Source organism: Micromys minutus (genome assembly GCF_963924665.1).
Source record: "Micromys minutus genome assembly, chromosome: 1".
Classification (NCBI taxonomy): Eukaryota; Metazoa; Chordata; class Mammalia; order Rodentia; family Muridae; genus Micromys; species Micromys minutus.
This window is the reverse complement of record NC_137969.1, coordinates 130,813,927-130,838,173: the sequence shown is the minus strand read 5'-3', so window position 1 is coordinate 130,838,173 and position 24,247 is coordinate 130,813,927. Positions and strand designations below refer to the sequence as shown.

The 24,247-nt window shown below is 37.8% G+C and overlaps 1 protein-coding gene across 1 annotated transcript in view; it reads left to right on the top strand.

The window, feature by feature from the left end:
• CHIC2 (cysteine rich hydrophobic domain 2) overlaps positions 1–22,991 on the top strand; it is a 37,003-nt gene extending 14,012 nt beyond the window's left edge. Inside the window, exons 2-6 of the mRNA XM_080927829.1 lie at positions 899–953; positions 1,077–1,232; positions 16,907–16,963; positions 17,126–17,185; positions 21,449–22,991. Coding sequence (XP_080783955.1) covers positions 899–953; positions 1,077–1,232; positions 16,907–16,963; positions 17,126–17,185; positions 21,449–21,499 — 379 coding nt within the window. The 3' untranslated portion in view covers positions 21,500–22,991. The remainder of the gene's footprint in view (positions 1–898; positions 954–1,076; positions 1,233–16,906; positions 16,964–17,125; positions 17,186–21,448) is intronic.
• The last annotated feature ends 1,256 nt before the right edge of the window (positions 22,992–24,247 follow it).

Genomic DNA, 24,247 nt, shown 5'->3' with positions numbered 1-24,247 from the left:
TCCCAGCGTCTGCAGTGGGAACTGCTCACTACCTCCTCCACTTGACATTTCTGCTTCCTACTGTCTGCTGTTCATTTTTGACTTCAAGGATTCACAATTTTACTGTATCTTGACTTGAACCCTTTTTTTAAAAATATTTTAGCACTTACCCATAATACCATCTATTTATTAATACATTGTATTTATATATGTCAAGAGAAAAAAAAAAGCCAACCTGTGTCTGAGTTGAGCAGCCTTGTTGGGTCCTGCCACCTTCTGTGTGGCTAGTTAGTCCTGTGCCAAGTGTGGGCTCACTGTCCAGAGTAGATTAGTTAGTTGTTCAGGTAATGGGCTAATGGGCTTTCTTGTCTAGTGTATGTGCTGTAATATATTATCACATATGTTGTAATTAATATCATTGTAAAAAGTTTATATTTTAAATTTCAATTCTTAAAAAGAGCACTACAACTCAGAAGGAAGGGAAATAAACATTGAACAAATATTTTTGGTTAAGAGTGAAATAAATTGAAGCAAGTGGATACTGGTAATTTGGTATTTAAAAGACAAAATGCAGTATGAATTCAAAACAGTGAAAGCTAGAACATTTGCTGTCTAATTAAAATCTTGTGCTTTGATACTATGGCACCTCATGCACTAAACCATCTTTTTACTTACATTCTGCTGCTCATTTAACACTGTACTTCCTTATTCTACACAAGCTTTGGTTCTATGGAAGAGTTTACATGCTACATTTTGTAAGTTGTTCATTATGATTAGCTTGTATCTTAGACATTGGTTCTGTCACAAACACTCTGCAGGAATCCATATTCTGTTCACTCCACCTTTAAGTGAGATCGTTTAGGCTTCTGAGCTGTTGGCACAGTGACATAATAACATTTTTTTCCCTTTTTGAAAACAGATTTGGACTGAGCAACAAATTTGAATCAGAATTTCCTTCTTCATTAACTGGAAAAGTGAGTGTCTCTTATTAATCTACCATTTATATATCTAAAATTAGTTTCTCCTAGAAATGAGAAAAATGTGTGCTGAGATGCATTTATTGTCACTCACATCTCAGTGTTTGTTTCTTCCTTTAGGTAGCACCTGAAGAATTTAAAGCCAGCATCAACAGAGTTAACAGCTGTCTTAGGAAAAATCTTCCTGTTAATGTGCGGTGGTTGCTTTGTGGCTGCCTGTGCTGCTGCTGCACGTTAGGGTGCAGTATGTGGCCAGTTATTTGCCTCAGTAAAAGAGTAAGTTGAATTATATCTTCATTTACATTTAGAAGTGTGAAACAAGTCTTATTTTTACTTTTTTCCCTCTTGAAGGAGCCACACTGTTCTGAATATTATATAGAAATAATCTGATATGGTAAAGCAAGATTAATTGAGTAAATAATATTTTCAGATATTATAAAACAGCTATGTAACACTTCATAATTTTTATGCATTAGGAAATTATAGTCAAAGAGTGCAGTACTATGTCTGTATACATTAGTTATGGACTAGAACGGTACCACTTGTTTCTTTGTCCACGGACAAACTTCTTAAGCTCTTTAAATCTGATTGATATAGCTATAAAATGATAAGATTCACCTATGGTTTGAGTAGAATTGTTGTAAGGATGAATAAAATAGTATTCATAAAGCTTCTGGATGAACAGGTTGTGAGGAATTGTGTCAGCATCATTGCTGTGTTAGGTACAAGTGAAACCGTGTAGAGGAGGAACTGTGTGCTGTGGGTCATGGCTTTAGAGATTTTAGTCAACGAACTGTTTGCTCCATACCTTTCTGCCTGTCCAAACAAAAGCATCATGATGGCTGAGCAGAGCTGCATGCCTCGGTCACCAGGCGATAGAGAGGAGAGAAGGAGATTAGAACAAAATATAGCTTCTGAAAACAGAGTCCTTCCTACCCACTCCACTAGGTCCTATCTCTAGACATTTGAACCACTTTCCAAAACATCTTCATATTAGGAATCTATGAGTGATTTAGTCTGTTGAGTAGGTTGTATTCCTTGTGATCCAAATCACCTTCCAGCCTACAGCCTCCCTAGCCTATAGTCTCCCTAGGCTGCGGCCTCCCAGCACGTGTTCTGTCAGCTAAGCTGTCTCGCGGCTCTCCTTTCACTTTAAATGTCACATCATGTAATCAGTGTTCCATGTGCACTCATGTTCATTACATGAGACTCTGCTGTTAGAAGATAAGAAGAGGGCATCAGACTCCCTGGAAGTACTTACAGATGCTAGTAAGCTACCATGTGGGTGCTAGGACTTGAAGCCTGGTTCTCTGCAAGAGCAGCCAGTGCTCCCACCCCCTGACATTCCCTAGCATAGGAGCTTTTGGAGGGATGTTCAAATCCAGCCATAGCAGAAGCTGTCAGTAAGCAGTGACTTGTATTACTAATTCTGTGAGAGTACCATTTGGAGGGGATAGATGCTTACAGTAAAATAATACAGGTTATTTTATTTCTGTACTTTATTTACAGTTACTCTATAATGAATATATACTGACTTGTGATTAGAAAAAATCATCTGAAGACCTTATTTTCACTGCTTATAATGAAAAAGTTCCAAGATGTCAGTTATAGATATGTCAAAATAATGCAAATCAAAAGTTGATTTTTTTGTTTTTGTTTTTGTTTTGAAGACATTGTCTTACTCCTTGGACTTGACTGGCCTGAAACTCACTGTATATCAGGTTAGCCTTGCACTAAGAGATCTGCCTGCCTCTGCCTTCCCAACACTCCAGGCATGTACCATCATGCCCAACACATTGTTTTTGTTATCTTAACATATTATACATGTGTGAAATTGATGTAATATTCAGCCATGTGTGGTAACTCATGTATGAAATCTTAGCACTTAGGATGAGACAGGAGGATTGTGAATCTGCTACATAGTACGTTAAGGCCAGCTAAGTTGGCTTGAATGTTTTTCTCTGGAAACATTTGATTTTTTTTTTTTTTTTTTGTGCTAAATAATGGCAAGGAAATGAAGGAAAACACATTTAATTTGTTACTTGATTTCTATTATAAAGTCAGAGATATATTCTACTGTTTGAGCTGATTTATTGCTAGAAAGGAACCAATGATTTTATGGTAAAATTGTGTTTTGTTTTTTATAATATTTGAAATATTTACATTTCTCATAGAATTTTTTTTCTTATTTATGTGTTGAATGGGGGAGGTGCAGGTCCGACAGCAAGTGTGTAAAGGCCAGAGGACAACATTGTGGAGTCAGTTCTCTGAAACCTTTAAGTGGGTTTCAGGGTTGGTCTCAGGTCATTGAGCTTGTATGGCTCAAGTTTTTTGCTGGCTCTACTTTCTTACCCTCATAATTCTTGCCGAATTGTCTCTCAGCCACACACACACAAAAACCACCAAAGCCTGCCTTCCTCAGTCCAGGCACTGTTGTTGTCTGAGTGGCTGTCCAGCTCATGTGGTTACTGTGGTGCCTTTGCCTTTGGATCTGGCCTTGATTTTAGATGATCTAATCTTGTCTTTTCTATTTCTCACTCCCTCTTTCCCCCTTCTTTCCTTTTACTTTTTAAATGAGCAATACAAGATACTTTAATATGTGGATGTTACATTTGAAAAACGAAAGCGAACACCTTATAGTTCTCTGCACACTTCCCTGCCTTAGTATAAACTTTTCTGCCATGCCATGAGTGTACGGAGAGCACTAGAGCACCTTTGTAGGCTGGGGACAGGGTCTCAGGGGTTTCCAGCCCTTCATGTCATGGGCCAATAATACTGTAGCCTATGAATACTATTTTAGTGTGACATTTAATATCTTCTAAATGTTATATTAAATAATATTTTAACATTTAACATTTATATATCAAGTAAAATAAGAAACTGGAAACTGTGAAGACATGAAAATGCTGTTGAGTGATTGCAGCAACAGCATGCTGGTAATGTGCAAACTGTGAATGACTCACTGAGGGCTCGGAAAGAAGGACTCTGTAAAAGAAGACGAGCTGCAGTACACTGGATATCCCACTTACAAGACTCAGGGAAAACCCAACCAAGTGACACAACCCCCTTACAGCATAAGTAGGTCATCAGTCAAATCTCATGGTTTTGGAGGGGAAATGATAGGGTTAAAACTAGTGCTAGGAAAATATACATAGGAGTGCCTACAGGTGGGATATGAGACAGCCAAAGTAACCAAAATAGAGGAAGAACAGGGCTCTGTGAAAAACAGCTGGTCTCAGCAGGTTCTGTATGGCTTGTGTGGAGCCCTTCTTGAAGAGCATAGTAAGGACTATTGCTCCTTTCCTAGCAAATTCAACTTTGTAGTAGTTAAACTTTTATATGAAGTCTTAAATCTAATGCATCTATTGTAACAGAATGAATTGTGGGAAAGGATGATGTCTATGAAGCATCTACTTATTCCAGCAAAGTTATGACCCTACAGCGTAGGCAAGAGAAAGACCAATGGTAGACCAAAACTATAGGTCTAGCGTTAAGGGACTTGTCCCTCCATTTTGGCTTACTCTGTGTTTACTCTAATTGTGTACTTTCCTGCCAGATAAAAATAGACTTTGTTCTAAAAACAAAACAAAGTGCCACAAAACTACCAAAAAATCTCTAAAATGCATTAAAACAAATTTAGCAAATTTTTCTTCATTAACATATGAAATACGATAGCAGATCCATGGTGATCTGGTCTGATGGAAAGAATCTCTGATTTCTACAAATGATCAGAGCACCATTTCTGTTTGGTCACTACAGTTAATGTTCACATTGATAGCTGAAGAAGATACATTCAACTAGAGGTTAAAAATCAAGATGCAGGGCAGGAGAGATGGCTCAGCCTTTAAGGCCACTGACTGCTCTTCCGGAGGTTCTGAGTTCAATTCCCAGCAATCACGTGGTGGCTCACGACCATCTGTAATGAGATCTGATTTCCCCTTCTGGTGTGTCTGAAAACAGCAACAGTGTACATCTTTAAAAAAATCAATAAACACTGCTCAAAATGAAAAAGAAATAAACCACCAATATATAAAGCAAAATAAATACATTTCAAATGTGCTGAGCTACAACAAAGAATTCAGGATGGAAAGGGTACATAATCTAGGTAATTTTACGGATACCAATACCCTAGAAAAGACAAAACTGTACAGACAGATCTGTGACCATCAGTTCAAGGAAGGCTTTTTGGGAAAAAAAAATGCTATGTACCTTGATTATGAGTAGCTTTGAAACATTGCATTCATAAAAATTGTAGAGTACTACATTGAAAGTTTACTTTTATTAAATTATAAAGAGTAATTCTCAAAAACTAAGGTAATATTAAAAGAAAGGCAATCTAGAAGGCATAAAATAATAACTGATAATAACAGATTGTAGACAAACCCTGGAACAAGATCTACAGTAGAGGGGAACCAAGTTGGAGGTAGGTTTTTGTTTTTTGGGTTTGTTGATGTTGCTGTGTTTGAGACAAAGTCTCACAGTATAGCCCTAGCTGACCCTCTCTATGTAGGCCAGGCTGGCCTCAGATCTAGCTGCTGCTGCCTCCTGAGTGACGGGATGAAAGGTGTGCATCACCACCTGACATCAAATTAAAGGCAAAGCAGTTTAATTACCTAAATTAGTGATTACTGTGAGGAAGATGATGAGCTTTAAGTTGCATAATAAAGTATATTTTTTGGTCCTGACTTATATTGGAGCCAGAGACAATCACAGCCATGTAAAAGGATTCTGGGTCACAAATACAGAGACAAGAGGGGTTCACAAGCTAAAGATCACGTAGCACTTTAACCCACTTTTAAAATACTAATGCCAAGTAGGTGTACAGGTGTCTGTGCAGGTTTGTAGGTGTGTGTGTGTAAGTGGGGAAGTATGTGTGTGTAGGTGTGCATAGGTGTGTGTGTCATGCTGGGGATCAAACAATGAACTTTTCAATCTTGGGCATGTGTCTTACTGCTGAACTACATCTCTACCACTTCAAGGCCTCTGAATAACGAATGCCTTAATACGATAAAAATGGACATGAATAAAAATGCATCTTGATACTGACTGATTAATTGATTGGTTTTATGTTTGTGAGTACACTGTAGCTGTCTTCAGATACACCAGAAAGGGAAATCAGATCTCATCACAGATGGTTGTGAGCCACCATGTGGTTGCTGGGAATTGAACTCAGGACCTCTGCAAGAGCAGTCGGTGCTCTCAACCACTGAGCTATCTCTCCAGCCCCCATTGTGAGCAGTTTTTACTATATCTTCTCCAGTTTGTTTATTCATTGCCAGTTGGAAGACATTGGAATGTGTGTGGTTTTGGTGATTCTTCATAAAGCTTGCTTTATTTTCAAGTGAATATATAAGTGGGATTACTGGGTCACGTAGTAATTGTGTGCTTTATTTTAAGAGAAACTTGTAAAAACAAAAACCAAAAACCTCTTTTCCAAAGTGGTAAGTAATTTTGCGTTCATACAAGTATTTTGTGGAGTTGTAGTTGCTCAGTGTTCTGCCAGGGCTTGGTAATGTTAAGAAATGGCAGTTCTGATGCATATGTCATGGTATTTCTGGTTGTTTTTGCCTTGCCCTTGTAAGTTATGATACTGTGTTTATTTGCCACTTACACATTTTCCTTTTTAGTATTTGAGGGCTGTGAAAGGTTTCTCAGTGCTAGAGTGCCTTCCTACTATGTGCAAGGTTTTCAGCCTGTAGCACCACAAAAAACAAGGTAAAGGATGAAAGAGTTGAAACAAATGCCCTCTTTCCCCTGTTTTTAACAGGGCCTCTCACAGTGCAACTCTGGCTGGCCTCAGACTCAGAAAGATTTACCTGCTTTTGCTTCATCTCCCATGCCAGCACATGAGATTAAGGGCGATACCATGACACTTACCTTCTCATTCATTCATTTATTTTAGGAGCACAAGCCAACTTTTATTTGTCTACTTGTCATTAGTTTAAGTCAGTGAGGGATGTAAGATCACAGGTTCTCCTCCAGTGGACTTAGAAAACAGGAAGGTTGCTTTGGAATTTGACACAAGCTGTGCCACTGTTGGGCTCTGATAATCCCAAATTACACTGGTTTTGCTCAGTTTGTCACCAGGAGGATTATGCTATTGCTTGATTTGAACAAATTATATCTCTTACTTAAGAAGAATTTGATTTCACCTTGGACATAAATAGCTGTGTGGTCCCTTTGGTTTTGTAGACCCCATACCTACAGCTAACAAATAAATGGCCTCAAAGACTTCTAGACATACTGCCTTTACAGGTCCTATTTCAGCAGACCTCATGGCTCCAAGATGGAGGAAAGAACATCTTGCCTGTTTAAAACTGGTTATTTGTTGGTATGAGTTTTTTTTTTTTTTTTAAGTGATAGAGTGCTTACTTAGCATTGGAATGACCTGTCTTTGAACCCCAGCACTGAAGAGGAAGCATGGCAAAGAATAGAAAAAAGTATTTTAAAAGGTTCTTTTATTATTTGTGTGTCTGTGTGAATTTTGTGTACTACATGCATGCATGAGCCTGTGGAGGCAAGAAGAGGGTGTCAGATCTTTGGAGCCAAAGTTACCGGTGGTTGTGAGCCTCATGTGGGTACTGGGAATAGAACCCCAGTCCTCTGTAAAAACAGTAAGTGCTCTTAACCTGCGAGCCATCTCTTCAACTTTGAATCTCTGACTTTTTTAAATGGTTGTTTTCTTATTTGTTTATTTGTTTGTTGGTTGAATTTGGACAGTGTACTGAGGCTTGAACTTAATATTATCCTGCCTCTCACCCTTTGGAGTGTTGGGAGTATAAAGCATGCACCACACTGCGCCAGGCTTGAGACTATTATTGTAATGCTAATGTAGGTACCTTGTTAGATATGTGTCAGGATTATTATTCTAGTATATAGCCTGTCTTTATTATTTTCTTAATGTCTTTGGCAGAGTTGAAGTTTTGATTTTGGTGAAGTCTAGTTTATCACTTAAAAAACTGCTTTTATGCCAGGCTCACAAATCCAAGCTTGTAGGAGACAGAGGCTTGCATCTCTGTGAGTTCAAGGCCAGACTGGTCTATAGAGTGAGTTCTAGGCCAGCCAGGGCTTCACAGTGAAACTTGGTCTCCAAAAGGGGAAAAAAAAATGCCTTTACTATCATGTCTACTGTTTTGCCTAAACCAAAGCTGTGAAGATTTTTTTTTATGTCTCCCATATTTTGTATATAAGTATGACAAGGAGAAGAGGTCAAAGTTCATGTTTTGACATATGGTTCTCTAGACTTTATAAGTCATATTTGTATGACTCCCTTTCTGGATTTCATTAAGTTCCATTGGTGTATATCTTAACCTTACAACACACTGTATTATTTACTGTATGTTATGTACTTCAGCAAATCTTCAGTGGTGTGAGTCTTGCAATTTTATGTGTCACATGCCACCCCCTTGAGTTGGGGTCTCATGTGGCCCAGACTAGTCTTGAGCTTACTGTGTGGCAGAAAACAACCAAAACTCTCTGATCTTGCCTCCACTTCCCAAGCACAGATTGCAGGCTTGTGTTTATGAGGCTGGGAACCAACTCTGCTGTGTGCGTGCAACTGAGGCAGGGCTGGATCAGCTGAGCTACATTTCTAGCTCTGAACATTTTTTTCTTTTTTAAGATTTTTTTTTGATGATTAGGTTTTTTTTCATGTAAATTTTAAGTTCAGCTTGTTAACAGCTATAACTGCTGACTTTTATGAGACTTTATGTGAGTACAATTTTGCCTGTGTGCATGTCTATGTATCATGTCCTGTAAAGAGAAGTCTCTCCTGCAGTAGTGTCAATGCTCCTGATCCTGTGAAGCATTGATCCTTATTGATACTTGGATAATAGTCCAGTCTAGAACTGAAGTCGTCAGTGTAAAGACAGAAATGATATATTAAAGCCCAACTGTGGAAGAGAATAGCATAGGGCCATTTTCCATTGAAGAAGAGCAGTTTTAGGAGCTGGAGAGATGGATCGGTCGTTAAGAGCAGAGGACCTGAATGTGGTTCCCAGCACCTATGTCAGGCAGCTCACAGACACCTGAAACTCCAGCTCCAGGGGATCTGGTGGCCCCTTTGTGGCCTTCACTAGCACCTGCACTCAGCATGCACACATTCATGTGCCACCTCTCCCATAATTAAAAAAATATTTTTTTAAAGATTTCTTATTTAAAAATTTTATACAGTGTATTTTGATCATGTCTTTACCTGCCCTCAATTTTCTACCCCCCCCCCATCTCTCTACTCACCCAACTCCATGTGTTCTCTCTCTTCCTCTTGTATCACTGGTCAATGTTCAAAACTCAATACTGGGTACTTTGTGCATAGTCTCCAAGAATATCCACAACCAAATACTTGGAGGTTTGACAGTGGTGGAGTCCAGAAAGAGTAGGTGTGCTGGAAAAGATAATTTTTGAATAACAGAGGACAAAATTAGGCACAGTTCTGTATGCCAGTATGCTGTTAAAACAGGAAGACAAAAGCATACCTGTAGCCCCCTCCACTGCCCCCCTTTATTTTCCTAGTTTGTGTTTCTGTCTTTGAGGCGATATCCACCTACAGATTTTTTTTTTCTTTTTGAGACAAAGTTTTTGCTATTATGTTGGTTGGTTTTATGTGAACTTGACACAAGCCAGAGTCATTTGGGAAGTGGGACTCAACTGAAAATATCTCTATAATCAGATTTTCCTGTTGGCAAGTCTGTAAGGGCATTTTCTTTATTGATGATTGATATGGGAGGTCCAGGTCACAGGGGGCTGTGGTCTTGATGGTATAAGAAAGGCTGAGCAAGCCCTGGGGAGTAAGTTGCACCCCTCCATGGCTTCCTCCCACTCTGTGTCCCTGCCATGGCTTCTCAGTGGTAGACGATGATCTAATAGTGTACAGACAACTGTCATGGCTTTTGCTTGTTCTTAGTTTTTCAGGACAGTAAGCTACCACTAGTTTGTTTTAAATAGATAAATAGCCTTGTGTAGTTCAGATAATACAGATTGTTCTTAAATTTCCATCTTTGTGTCTTTACTTCCTAAATGCTGGGATTACCATTATACCTGGCTTTGTTTTACTTTATAAGACTTGGTTTAGGAACCGTTGGGTTCTGTCTTAGTTACTGTTTCATTTCTGTGAAGAGACACCATGACTAAGTCAACTCTTGTAAAAGAAAGCATTTATTTAAGGGGCTAGCAGGTTTCAGAGACTTAGTCCATTGCCATCATACAGCCTGGTAGCCAGCAGGTGAGGTGCTGGAGAAGTAGCAGAGAGCTGCTTCTGATCTGGAGTGTGTGTCGTGGGAGGCATGGTGAGGACGGCTGGCTGAGACTGACTGGGCCTGACACACTTTCTCCGACAATCTACTCCCAGTGCTATGCTTGTCAAACAAGGCCACTCACTCCCTGGTCACTAGGCTTTCAAACATACGAGCCTCTGATGGCCATTCTCATTCAAACCAGCACAGGTTCTTACCAGTGGTAAGCACACATGGTTTCTAGTGAAACCCCTCCCCCCATTCTGCCTTTTAAAAAACATATAAAATCTTAAAAAACAAAACAAACCTTGGGGATTTACTCATGCTGAGGTGAGTGTAGGCTGAAGAGATGGCTCAGCCATTAAAAGCACTTGTACTCTTCCAAAAGGACTTCAGTTCAGTTCCCATCACCAGTTAGTGGCCTCTGTAAGTCTAGTTCTAGGGGATCCAATGACCTGGTTTCTTCCAGGCACCTGCACTCGTGTACACAGATACAGATAAATGCATCCACACACAATTAAAAATAATGAGATTATCTCAGAGAGAGAGCAGAGTGCCGGAAGGAGTTAACACAGTGCCAAAGAAACCCGAGACCAGCCTGAAGGAAGTGAGCGCCCTGTATCTAATTCTAGGTGTGGAGCTGGGGAATTTCTGCTCCTTTGTTATTATCTGCTCAGCATAAAATACAAGGAAAATAGTTCTTTTAAAATCTTACTTGAGATTTTATTTGAAGTCATAAATTTGTAACTCCAGAAAAGTGTTCTCATCTGTTTTTAATTAAATAAAAATAATGCAAATGCATAAAACTTATTGGAACCTTATAGCACTTTACTAACTGAACCGTTTACCCAGCCCTCAGGTTCAAAAGCATCTGTAAGGTCCCAGTAACACTACTGGATGTTTAAAACTCAACATCTGCAGTTTTGTCTTGTGTTTCAGCATGCTAGTGTTGATGTGGTAGCTTGTAGAAAGATGTGTTTTCTCTTGTGTTGGGTTGGCTGATAACCAGTGCATGTTTACTATCAAATAGTGTGTTTCACAGTCCTAGGATGTCCTGTTTTTGTACATTTCTATTCTCTTCTGAAGTTCTGTTTTTATTTATTTTTCTCTTCTGCTTTCTTGACTATATTAATCATACATTTAGTTTGAGTTGGTTATTTAAAGCAGATAACCTGGTTAGTAGCTTAGGTAATTTGCATGTAATAGTTTACACTTCTGTTAGGACAGCTTCAGAAACATATTCTATACATATTCATAGTTTTGTCCTGTGGTGGAAAGGACATGAGGCTGCTAGCTCAGAATATAACCTTGGTTTCAGATCACAGCCCCACTGTTTTCTACTGTAGCTTTAAGTTTCTTGTCCTAGAAGGTTCCATTTTTGTATGTAAAATGAAAGTAATTCGGGCTGCCTAATAGTCTTGTTGGGAGGAAGTACCTAGTGTCGGGCTGAGTGACGAGCTACGAGTGCCTGTTGTGCTCATTCTTGTTCCTCCGTTGTGTATTGCAGTCTGTCCTCAACTGTCAGCTCTAAGACAAAACCAAACCTAGAACTCCTTAGTGGCATTTTTGTCTTAATCAAAGTTATTTGACTTAATGAAGTTTTTCTAATTTTCTTCTGTTACTTGAAATTAAATTTTAGTTTAAAAAAATCTTACCAAGGTATTTTTTCAAATATTATTCTCAAATATCAATTTCCTTAAAATTTTGTGCAGCATTTTATGTATGTGTTCATGTGTCCTTTTCTGGAAAAAGTTCAAAACTTTTAATATTGATAGAGTACCAGTATAACCTTTAAAAAGTTAAGATTCACTTGCTAACGTGATGAAGTGTCATGCAGCTGTGCATTACTGAGCTCCTTTAAAGTCATCTTGAGGGTTCCTGCTGGGCAGATGTCCCCAGTAGTCGAGGTTTTCCCATCTGAATGCCGGTCCAGGCCGCCCTACTTACTGTGGCTACAGCATTTGAAAGTCAGTGTGCATGTGCAGTTTTAGAGTTTTCCATGTAAGAAAGAAATTTCCTTTGAGGAATCAGTTAATACTTTTGTTGATCTTAGCAATTCCAGGTTTTGTATGTGTAATTATACTGAGATACACTTTTTGATTTTCAGCTCATTACTAGAATGTGGGATTTAAAATTAATCCAGAACAAACGGAAGTGAATCTCTTAATTGTCTCTTTAAGTTGAAATAATTCACCCTAAACCATTGTCGTCTCACTTATTTCTACAGTTTCCATCTCAGATCCTTACTTGAGACACAACCACGAAGGCTCTAGAGGCGTTATTCTAGTTACATCTTGAGATGAATTACACAACCTTAGCAGTTTGAACTTCAAGGTGTTTTTATTTAGAACTTGAACATTTGAAATTTGCCTTGACATTGTTTAATACAATGAACAAATCTAGTTATTGCAGATTTAAGTTGCTGAACTTTTTTGTAAATGGTTATAGAAAATTGAAAAACCATTTTTCCCCAACAACTGATTGTGAGTACGTCTAACTGTTCCTTGTCCTGGAGAACTTCTTTACGCTTGGTGGTGCAGAATGTGAACTTGTGGATGGCAGTGATCCTTTATTCCTGAGGAAGATAAAGTGTAAGGCCTTATAGTAAACCAAAACTTAATTTTGAGGAAACCTTAGTTTTCTATTTTAGTAGTTACGTTTTTTTTTGTGGTTTATGTTTTACTGTTTTAGGCTTACTTTAAATTACTTCACAATTCTTCTTTAGAGGTTAAACTGTATGCCAAATTTACTATTGTTGATTAATCATTTTCTTAGACATTTTATGAATTTTAATCTTTTAGCTTTCTTTGTAATTTTTATGTTCTGACTCTTTTCCACAGTTCTAGCAAAAATTTGTACCAAAGGCAACAAATAAATAAATAAGACAGAAAAATAAAGCCAAACTCTTAGCTTAAGTGTACACTGCCTTTTCAGTAATTGAAATATTTTTTGAATTTTAGTTACTCTTGTATAGCCAAGCAACTATATTAGAACTAGCTAACAGTGAGAAAAATATAACTGTAAAGATGTTGAAATAAAAAAATATGTTAATATTATTGTTTACAATTGTTATTCAGAATAGCTCTGGTGAGGAAGGTTGGTGGGGTCTAGATGCTTGGAGCTGGCATTCTCAGCCAGGCCCACTGCATGGTAGCATCTCACAAAGACTTGCTTTGCTTATATGGTGTACGCTGGTGGTCTTGCTCCTTTTAACTCAAGACTTGATGTGATAAAAGTGGGTTTCTTGTTGGTAGCCTAGGCCAAAAAGGACTTGGGGGATTCCTGGTAAAGAACTACTAACCTGTCTTTCCACTCCAGGGGTGAGTACTGAAAAGGACTAAGGCCACTGTAGGACTGTACTGAAGCCTGCCTGCACTGCCTTTCTCCTGCTCTCTCAGCTGAACACAAGGCTTTTAGTTCCCATGACTATCAATCTGCTGTTTTTCTAAAGCACTACATTCTTTTAAGAAAGCTAATATGACTTATTTTTAAAAGGTGGCTTAAAAGGATAATGTTTCATTTGTGTTTCATGTTTGATTTGTATATTTTTTCTGATTCATATTAACTTAAAATATCTTGAATTTGCAAAGCAGTATAATCACTTAAAACTAAGTGACAAGTATTTATATGAGTAGATTTGCTTGCTGGTCTAGTTAATAGATAGCAGGTTTGGCTTTGTTGGATTTTATATTTCATTAGAATAACTATCTGACAACCCTGTGGACATAAACTCTTAACTTTTATTTCTAGATGACTGTAATTAAAATGTGCTTTCTTTTCACTGAAGTTTAAAAGCTTTGAAATAGCTTTTATAATACTGAAACGTTGTATTTTCCCCACCATCTGCCAAATTGGTATTATATTTCATCTTGAAAATATATTTTGATTTTGTGAACTAAAAATAATTGCATAGTATGAAACATTCTCTGTGGTTAAACCTTTTTCCTTCCATTTAATTTGATCTTTTGTTGTTACTAACAAATAATATGTGGCAGTTTCTTTTTTTACTTTTTAAGAAATCATTACTAGAATCACTCTACTTGTCACCTTACTGTGCTAGAAACGTTGTTCAGATCAAGGGTCCTTTCTGGCTTTGTGTGTTCTCACCTGCTCTTCTCTGTAAGTCTCCGACATGTCAAGTGCAGCAATGGATTGAGCTGCTCGTGCAGTGGCCTTGTCACCTGTCAAGCAGAAGCCTTACAGAAGTGCCAGTTCACAGCTCTGCTTCAGACTCCAACAGTGCAGAAACACTGAACACCCAGATGATTATACAGATACAACATAGCTAATGTTGTTTGCTTTAGAATTGGTAATATTGTTGGATACAACTGTTATACTGAACCCTATCATTAAACTCCTAATTAGAGGCAAAGAGTAAATTCAAAGTTCCTACATAAATATTTTAGAATTTCAGATTCATACTTTGTAATTATCTTTTACACAAATATGGTAAAGCAGTTAATATAAGTAAAAGTTAATATTTTCAAATTGGTAAATGCCATGTGTATGTGTACATGTATGTGTATGTATGATAATGAGACACTGAATAGCATCACTTAAATTTCTGATAACTTGATGGTATGGCTAAAAAAAAAAACCCACTCTGAGTAATAAATATTTGCAGAATGTAGTTAAGTTTTTAGGAACTATTTTTATATAATTTTAATATTAAACAACAGACTTCAAAAGCTACTTCTTCCTACACTATTTCTTTAACGTTCCCCATCCCCTTTTAAACCATCAGTAAAAGTAAAACCTCAAATTGTATAGTAATCTTAATCTATTATTAAAAGATCCTAGAAAGGAAGATTACAAGGTGGATTCAGGTTTTGAAATGGTTTTACCATTGGTTTAGCAGCGGGTGGGCAGGCAGATGCCTGCTCATAGGAGAACCTATTGCCATTTTTCACCATTGATAGAGTAGCCTTTCAGAGTCAATGAGCTCTGTCAATGTGAGCTTGTCAAGGCTACAACTTCATAGACCTGAGAGGCGGTTTGAGAGGTCAGCCCTTTTCAGGTTCGCTGTGATGCAAATGAACTTTAATGCTTAAACAACTATTGGAATTTTTATGTCTGCTCCTTGTTCTTTTTTCTTCACAAAGTCATTGACGAGACATTCAGTGCTTTTTAAATTGGAAGTTGCATTGTGCTAAAGACCTAGTACAGATTTACGGAGGGCTGAAAGCAGTTAGATCATGTTCTTTTCATGGTGCGATTAGAATCAAATCGATTTCCCTACAGCCTTCAGCATTCAGATGGCAATTTTAACAAAGCTTGGGGGCTAGACAAGGGACAAAACGACTGAACTGAATGTTAATTACACTCTGCAGCCTTATTTTCTTTTGATTTGGGGCTGACTGGCAACTAAATTAACAAAAAGTGTGACCATAACTGCTGCCCTATTTTCATTTAAAAGGAGAGCTGCCTCTAAAAGGCTATCTTACAAAGAGACAAGTGAGGGCTGCTGATCATTGCTAACAAGGGCACTTTTTCTTCAAAATTCTTGCCAAAAAGACTGTTCAAAAAACGGTAATAAATTAGTCATTGACATATTATTGTCAGAAAGTAGTTGATTTTCTTATTTTTGTGACATAAAATTGGAAAATATAAGCACTCGTGGTAATTTGTTGGTAGCTATGAGTTATAATTGGCATCTATGTGACTTCAGTGTCTGTAGCTGTTCAGCATGCTGGAGCGTATGTAATGCTGGGACTGGACTCGGGAGAGAGTTAAATAAATCCTAATGTTTTTATGTAACAGTCTTCAAAACCAGCTTGTTCTACCAGATTTTCACCTCACTCATTCTTGGTTGGCATGCAAGTTTTTATGTGGTTATCAGTACTTACCTACCTACTTATTTATAATACACAAATATATAACATACTACTATTTACTTATTTGCATTTAAAATCAGTGGATGTCGCTTCCTTCAAGCCACAGCTGCACTGTGTTGGAGTTAATCAGGTGGCGGGGCTGTCATTTCCACACCTGCAGAGTGTTAGCCTCACCCTGTCACCTGGCTCTACATACCACCTCCTTATTCACACTGCGGAGCAGGAAGCATTATGCTGTGCAGTCTGCATTGCAGCAGCCTAGGGAAAGCAGTTGCTCAGCTGTTCCTGCAACAGTACCGTTGGATTCAGAATTGGAGTTTACTCTGATACTACTTTCATGTTGCTTTAAATAAAAATCTGGCTGTTTAAAAACAGCACTAACCAGCATACTGGCTTTCTTGTATAGTCTTAAAATTAGTTTGGTTTTGTAGCTCTTTTCCTCCTTTCTTAATCTTCAATTATTAGTGTTTTTAGACTTACCCTAAAGGCCATTTGCTTTTTGTTAGCTAATATTTAAATGATTATTGTTTTAAAATAGAGATTTAAGGAATGTTCATTACTATTTAAATGCTGCAAAACGTTTCCTAAAGAACTGGGGGTTTAAGTTTAAATTTAGCAAATGGCTTTTGCTTTTAAGGCTAGTAGTTTTAAATCAGAAACTAGTACGTACAGAATACTTTAAAATGATAAATATTTTTTAAAAATTCATGTTCATTTACAAACTATTGTTTCTGATGAGGGTGCTGCTTAGTGGTAGACCATGGAGTGTGCAGAGCACTCTTGCCTTGCCGTGGGTTTATACTTCTTCCCTTTCACACAAAAGCAGCTGCAAAACAGCTTTTCTAAAACCAGTCAAGAGTAAACTCTCCCCTCATTTGTCTTCCAGACACGAAGATCGATTGAGAAGTTATTAGAATGGGAAAACAATAGGTTATACCACAAGGTGAGTCCTGCGGGGAGCAGCTTCATACTGTTGGGTCTGAATCGCACAGTCTGGAAACAGATGCTTTTGTTGGACTGAAAATATGAAAGGTGGACGAATGGGCGAGTCTTGTGCCCAGGAAAATGGAGCTCATTTCTCTTCTTTTGCCATCCTCATGTCTAGCTGTGCTTGCACTGGAGACTGAGCAAAAGGAAATGTGAAACGAACAACATGATGGAATATGTAAGTTAAAGGGCTGTTTTGTGAGTTTCTCTATTAAATGATCATTTATTTTGTTTCTGATCTTATTCTTTCCATGATTATTAATCAGCAAAGATGTCAGGAGCTTAATCTCCCTAGTGCAAGGATTTTCTACGGTTCACAGATGCCTGGGTTTCATGTGCAAGACTGATTTATAAAGTTATGAATGACTTGAAAACAAGGCTTCACTGTGTTCTGAAAAATAATAAATTAATTGCCAAGATAAAATGGCCTGAACATGTGTTGATGGAGTGTGAAATTTTAGATGCTGTATAAAGAATAACCACAACCTTGGTTACGCAGCACGTCAGATATGGTGTTTTATATAATGCTAATGAGTTTCCAAGTATGGAAGAGAACCTTTCAGCCAAGCCGCTGGAGCCTGAGACGCCTTTATAGACTGGCAGTCTGTGTTCCTCATGGCTGTAGTGGGTTTTCCAAAGAGTCACTAGAACATCGCTTCATACAGTTACCTTAAATGTAAACAGATGTTGGCCAGCCAATCTTGTCCTTTAAAAGATGGCTAATTTTGCCTACACATACATACACGTATATACACACAATTACTTTAAAATTTTAATTGGTTGATGTTTCGACTTATTTGAATAATTGTTCTTATTTGGGAACAGAATATTTTAAGAACTTACGGATTTATTCTCCCTCGAGCTTGAGTGTTTTACTTTAAGAAACGAAGAGGTTATTAGATTAAAGAAAGATTGAAGAAAGGAGTTAATTGTTGAAACTAAAACCAGTCTTTGTGAAAGACCCACTGTTATATTTTTGAGGAATTTTCTCTGTTCTTTGAAAATAACTTAAGCTTGTGTGTGTTTGTGTGCATGTGCGTGCATGCCTCTGTGTGTGTGAGAGAGAGAGAAAAAAAGATTGATTTTAAAAGTAAAAGTGTTTAAATAGTTGGAGATGATCATAAAACCATTTTCTGTTTTTTTCATTATCAAATAGTGAAATCTTTATCTTCTTGAACATCAGAGATAGTTTATGAGTTCTCTCTGCAATCTCCAAACTGTCTGTTTATAAACTGAGTACTTAGGTCTTACAAATACGACACATACTGCTTCTTTACACCATAGAGGGGCAGCTGAGAGGCTCCTGTGAGCTTGACTGGCAGGTGCTGTCATCCCATCATCAGTGGAGCTCTGCTCCCTATTGAGAGGACAGCAGTAGCTATTTGTGACTTTGTAAAGGTTTCATGAAATAATGATTTGCTATTATGCATTTATAAGCCAAAACACCAAGCTTAATCGTGAAGCTTTAATTACTTTTTGATGTTTCTAAATTTACTTTGGAAAGGGGGAAAAAAGCTAATTCCAAACTGGATATAGTCCAGTGGTAGAGTATGTGCCTACCTCACGAGGGGTTGGCTCTCTTGTGTTTTCTCTTTGGAAAAAGAAAAATCTAAATTCTGTGATTTCCAAGTGGAGCTATATGAAAAATGTTCACTCATACAGTATATGCACTGGACTTTCTTTATGAAATTCTTTCATTACAATTAAACTAGTAGCTCCTTAAAACATTCTGAACTGTATTCTTTGTAAAAAATTTTAATTTAGCTTTAATTTTTATATAATTTTAAATGAATTGTATTTCACATAATCATAGAAGGTATATAAAAGGTAAATTTTTCTTTCTTTCTCTCTCTTATTTTTTTCTTCTGAGATAGTTTCTCTCTGTGTAGCCCTGGCTGCCCGGGAACTGGCTCTGTAGACCAGGCTAGACTTGAACTCAGAGAGATTCTCCTGCCTATGCCTCTCAAATACTGGAATTATAGGTGTGCACCATCATGCCCAGCTTAAAGTTAATTTTAAAGTGCTTCTTTAAAGATATTTGAATATGTATATTTGTAGTACTTGAAAATAGGAGTAAGTAGAGCTTGAAGAGCTCTTGAAAGCATTATAACCATATAGTCTAGTTAGGAGAAAATGCCTCCTTACTCAGTTCATTTCAACTTTACTACTAAGTATGCATTTTTTGCCTATAGCTTATGCAACTTTTTTGTTAAAGTACTTCCCCCTTGATTATATTTTGGCTTGATTATATTTTGACTCTTAGAAATATTCTACAAAAAGTAACAATGATTATTTTTGTTGTTGTTACTTGGTATGAAGTACTTGTGGGGTTTGTAAATAGAATCATCTTCAGGAGACTGTTCTTTAAACTAATGCAACCTCAGAGGAGAGATTCAGAAATAGCCACAGTGGACTGGAGAGTTAGCTCCTCCGTTAAGAGCACTTGTTACATTTACAGAAGACCCAGGTTCAATTCTTAGTAGCTCCATGTCAACAAAAACTGTCTATAACTTTAGCCTAGAAGATCTGACATTCTTTTCTAATCTCTTAGGGCACCAGGCATCATACCCATGGTGTGTGTGTGTGTGTGTGTGTGTGTGTGTGTGTGTGTTCATGCAGGCAAAACACAAATGCACGTAAAATAAAAAATAACCAGTGTTTTACCTTTTTTAAAAAAAAACGCTATACTGTGAAATGGTATGCTCATCCCTGGAGCATGAAATTTAAAAACACTTACAGTAGAAAATGTGTTTGATAACCAAAGTATTAATTTCAGTGTGAACCTGCAAGTCATTTAAATATTGAATCTTAACTTTTAGGGCTACAAAGTACCTTTTCATTTGGTCCAGTCTGTTTATAGCTGAAGAGCATGAGAAACAGGGAAAAGGAGCACAGAAACAGAAGCAGGGTGGGGGGAAGTACCCTCTGAAAAGATGTATTTTCATTTTATGTGTAGGCGTGTTTGGGCTGCATGTATGTCTGTGTGCCAGATTCAAGCCTGGTGTCATTGAAGGCCAGGGTGTTGGATATGCTGGGACTGGAGCTAGAGGTGTGAGCTACTGTGTGGGTGCTGGAAACCTAACCCAGGTCCTCTATAAGAGCAGCCTTAACTACTTAGCTTTCTTTCCAGCCCCAAGGGGGAAAAATGTTAAACAGAGGTTTTTCTTATAACTGGACAATTTCAAATGTATATGATTTGCTTGTCACCCTTGTCCCTCAGTTTCTCTGCCTTCCTCTCCCAACTCCTCTGTGACCCTGCCTCCCAGCACTGCCTCCTCCTGTTCATGTGGTTCTTTGTTTTTAAAAATAACCTGCTGGGCTTAATCAGGGTGCTGGCCTGTGTGTTGGTAAAGGATTATTTATTGGATCTTGAGCAGCTTACCAGAGCCTACAGGACTCTCCCAGCAGCTAGGTGTGAACTGCCATGAACTCCTCAGTAAGGGGTGGAGCTCTATGATCCCCTTTCCACACATGCCCTGGAATCTCCACCTGTAAAATCTAGTGCAGGTCGCCACAGCTGCTGTGAGTTCAAGAGTACAGTGAGCATGGTGTCCAGAGGGCAGGGCTCTTACACTCTTCCTCTTCCTTACCTTAGCCAAGGTTTTGTTGTGGCTTGAGTAATGGAGGTGCCCTGCTTAGGGCTGAGCACTCAGCAGGCTCAGGGAGAACTGTTGTACTAGGTGCTAATGAGTGTCTTCCAAGTAAATACAGGAAATCGGCAAGGCTGATACCTTAGGCTTCCTTCCTGTAGGGTAACTAGAGAAAGTGTGTTTGACCAGGAATGGAAGTGTTCCTTCCTGGGGACAAGCCAGTAGAAAATGAAAGTTCCTGGCCCAAGAGGTTAACTAACCACATGATCAGATCCTCCCTTGTCAAAACAAGTTTGTGACAAACATGAGCTCCCAACTTTAGAAATTATTCACATCAAATAAAATTTTAACAATAAAAATGTTTTATCTATATGTCAAAGGGTTTTCTTTGGTGGGGGGGCGGGAGAGACCATGTACCCCTGACTGTCCTGGAACTGGTTATGCAGATCGGATGAGCCTCAAACTCAAAGAAATGCCTGCCTCTGCCTCCAAAAATCATTTCATTGATGAGTTTCTGTGTTATCAGATAACTGTTCTAACAATAATAAAAACTGTGGACTCGCTGGCACAGTCTTTAATCCTGGCCCTGGGGAAGCAACCAAGTTGGTCTACATGGAGGCTATGGGCCAGCCAGGGTCACATAATAACCTGTTATTAAAAAAGATAAAATTAAAGTTTTGAAATATGCATGGGTTCCAAAAGAACAGCTTGTGTTTTGTTAGCATAGTGTGTCTGCACTCTTCCTTACCCTCTTCCCCTGTCCTGCGCCCACCACACCCACCCTTCTTGCTTTTTTTTTTTTTAAGAAGCTGTATTAAGTCATTTAAAACCTTTTTCTTCTCCTTTTACAGGTCATCCTCATAGAGTTTTTACCAAAGACACCGATTTTCCGACCAGATTAGCATTTGCTTTGTTGATAGACTTTCCAAGTGTGTTGTCTTCCCAATGGTGCCTTGCCTGGTGCTCTCCTGCTGGTGGAACGATGCTGGTTCTGCAGAATCGGGCGGTGTTCTTGTCTTGTTTTTAAATAACCGCATGTTCTATGTATGCATATTTGTCAAACTTTGCAAGTTATTTCATACAGATGTTTAATACTTAAGTTATTGTGCTCTTTTCTGTTATATATTCTGATTTTCAAGAATTACTTTTTGTATTCTCAAAAAAAAAATACATTCGAACTTAGCATAAAAATGGCCAGCCTTTGTTATTTTATCAACAAAGTTCACATATCTATATTTGTCAATTCGTTAGCATAGAAAAACATATTATTATAACACGCTCATGTACTGTTTTTCTATTCCATTTAGAATTTGCCACAATAGTTATTTGAAAACTAAGTTTTCTCACATAGTCTTTTGGGCCTTGAGCTGTTGTTTTCCAGGAACCTCACCACTCCTGATGCTTTGTGTCAGTAGATACAACTTAGCCTCTGAAGAACTAGCAGCCAGATTGAAAATACCTGTCTTCAAAAGTGTCTCTAGAGTAGACACATCACAAATGGTGTGCGTGCACTGACTGTAGCTAGAGTTGAGGCTCAGCCCAGAGTGGCATCAGTCTCCCAAGTTCAGAGGACAGGGCGGGGAGGAAGCTGTGTCAGTGTCTGTTGCTTCAGCACATCTTACCAACAGAATAGAGAATTGTCCTTTTTAAAGTGAAAAGGTAAACGTGTTTCCCAATTTAATGTAACAGTAGAATGGATGTGTTTATGGATAGTTTGGAAAGAACAGTTCTAGAATTAAAAGTCATCTGATATTTGATACCCACTGGTATATAGTTATACAGAGCAGATAGTACAGAGAAGTGGAGGGCACGTTTAATACTGTTTGTCTTCTCATTCACTCTCAATCTAATCACATACGTTTTATTGAAAATTGAATATTTAAGTTCAAATTAGCTTGTTGCTTTTAAATATACACATACATGTATTTTTTTCTGTTTGGTTGTACATATCTCCACACTATATATTTCTGAATGGCCTATGTGTAGACTTTGTTTTTTATAAGCCTAAAATTATACACATTTTGATGTGTGTCAAGAACTCGTTCCATACAGTTGTGGTATAGAGCAATAATGTGAATAACATTTGAAATTATATAAATTAAGCTTAATAATTTGTAAAGAGAATTGATACTCCCCCTTGTATTAAATCTTTTAAATACCAATTTGTTAATTTATATACCTATATTTTTTTAAAGTGTTGCTTTGTACTTCTCTGAAGTACTGTACATACACACACACACACACACACACACACACACGTTTTAATACCTAAATGCCAGTATCTCATATCCTATATGGGATTTTAGGACTTGTCTTTAAAACTTTGACTTAAGGCAGTCTCCTGTCTGTGCCCAACCCCCTTCCCCCCAGCTCCTTCCCCCACCACAGGAACTTAACAGCTTGAATCCTTAGAAAAGTCTTCTGTGAAGCACTCATTGTACAAAGGATTTTAATGGTTTCACACCTTTACTTAACGTTTGTCTAGCCAGGGTAGGTGTGTCCTACCACCATAATTAGTGCAGTTCAAAGTAATGCTGTTCCAAAATACAGTATCCTCTGTGTTTGAGTGTGAAATGATTGTATATTCACACTGTGCTGAATTAGCCTCAGGCTTCAGGAAGAGCAGAAATCCAAGATGACCACATAGACTATGCAAGTGTTCTGTATGCAGCTCCCAATCTGTAGAAAGAGCCACAACTATGGGCTTGGGAGGAACCTGCCCTAGTTAGGGGTCAGTTCCCCTTACTGTTGGTCAATTAAATAGTTTCAAAATTATATTGTATAGCTATTTTCACAATTAATAATAGGTATAGGGTTTTAAAAGGTTTTATAACTAATTTAAAATGTGCTGAAAAATTCCTTAGAAATTGCATTCCCACACCTCAAACATACACAGAGAAAAACTAGGGTGCATTGGATGTGCACTACTATGTACCAGCCGTGCTTCAAGCACTTACAGTTTTAGTAAGTAGCTTACAGTATCCTCATTTCTTAAGTCATGAATTTAAGTACCCATGTACTAAAAATTACATGTCTGAGGCACACATGTTACAATAAACCTTGTTACAAGTCCAAGGAAATATTTAAAATGTTCCTTAGCTCCTGTTTTCTGATTTTAGGTTTGTAAGTCATGAACCATAGGTAATTTTTAGACTGGCCAAAACAATGAATTACTAGCCAGAAATTCTAGTGTTTATTTATGAGCTAATATATTACCTGTGATCTTTCTTTTGTATATCACTGACTTTACAGGTAGTCACTGTTACTGTAAATAAACTCTTCTCAGCCAATGTATTTTACAAACTGTTTTGCACACAACTGTGGATATTTGGGTTAAAGTAACTATTCCAGAGTCCAGTAGCAGTGGTAAAACTGATGTGACATTTTTAGCTTTGAGGTGACTGTTGCCCTTCCCTCATGAAGGGCTTACTGTATCTATCCAAATTACCAGCAGATACTGTACCAACACTCTTTAATGACTAGATTCTAGTCATTTAGCATACAAACCATGTAATTTTGTCTTAAAATCCACAAAATAAATTCAACAAAACCTCTAATAATAGTAAACAACAATTTCCATTAATTATTAGAATAGTTTTCTAAGTGAACAGTTTTCAGTCACTTGGAACCACAGCTTTTCCGGTGGTTGT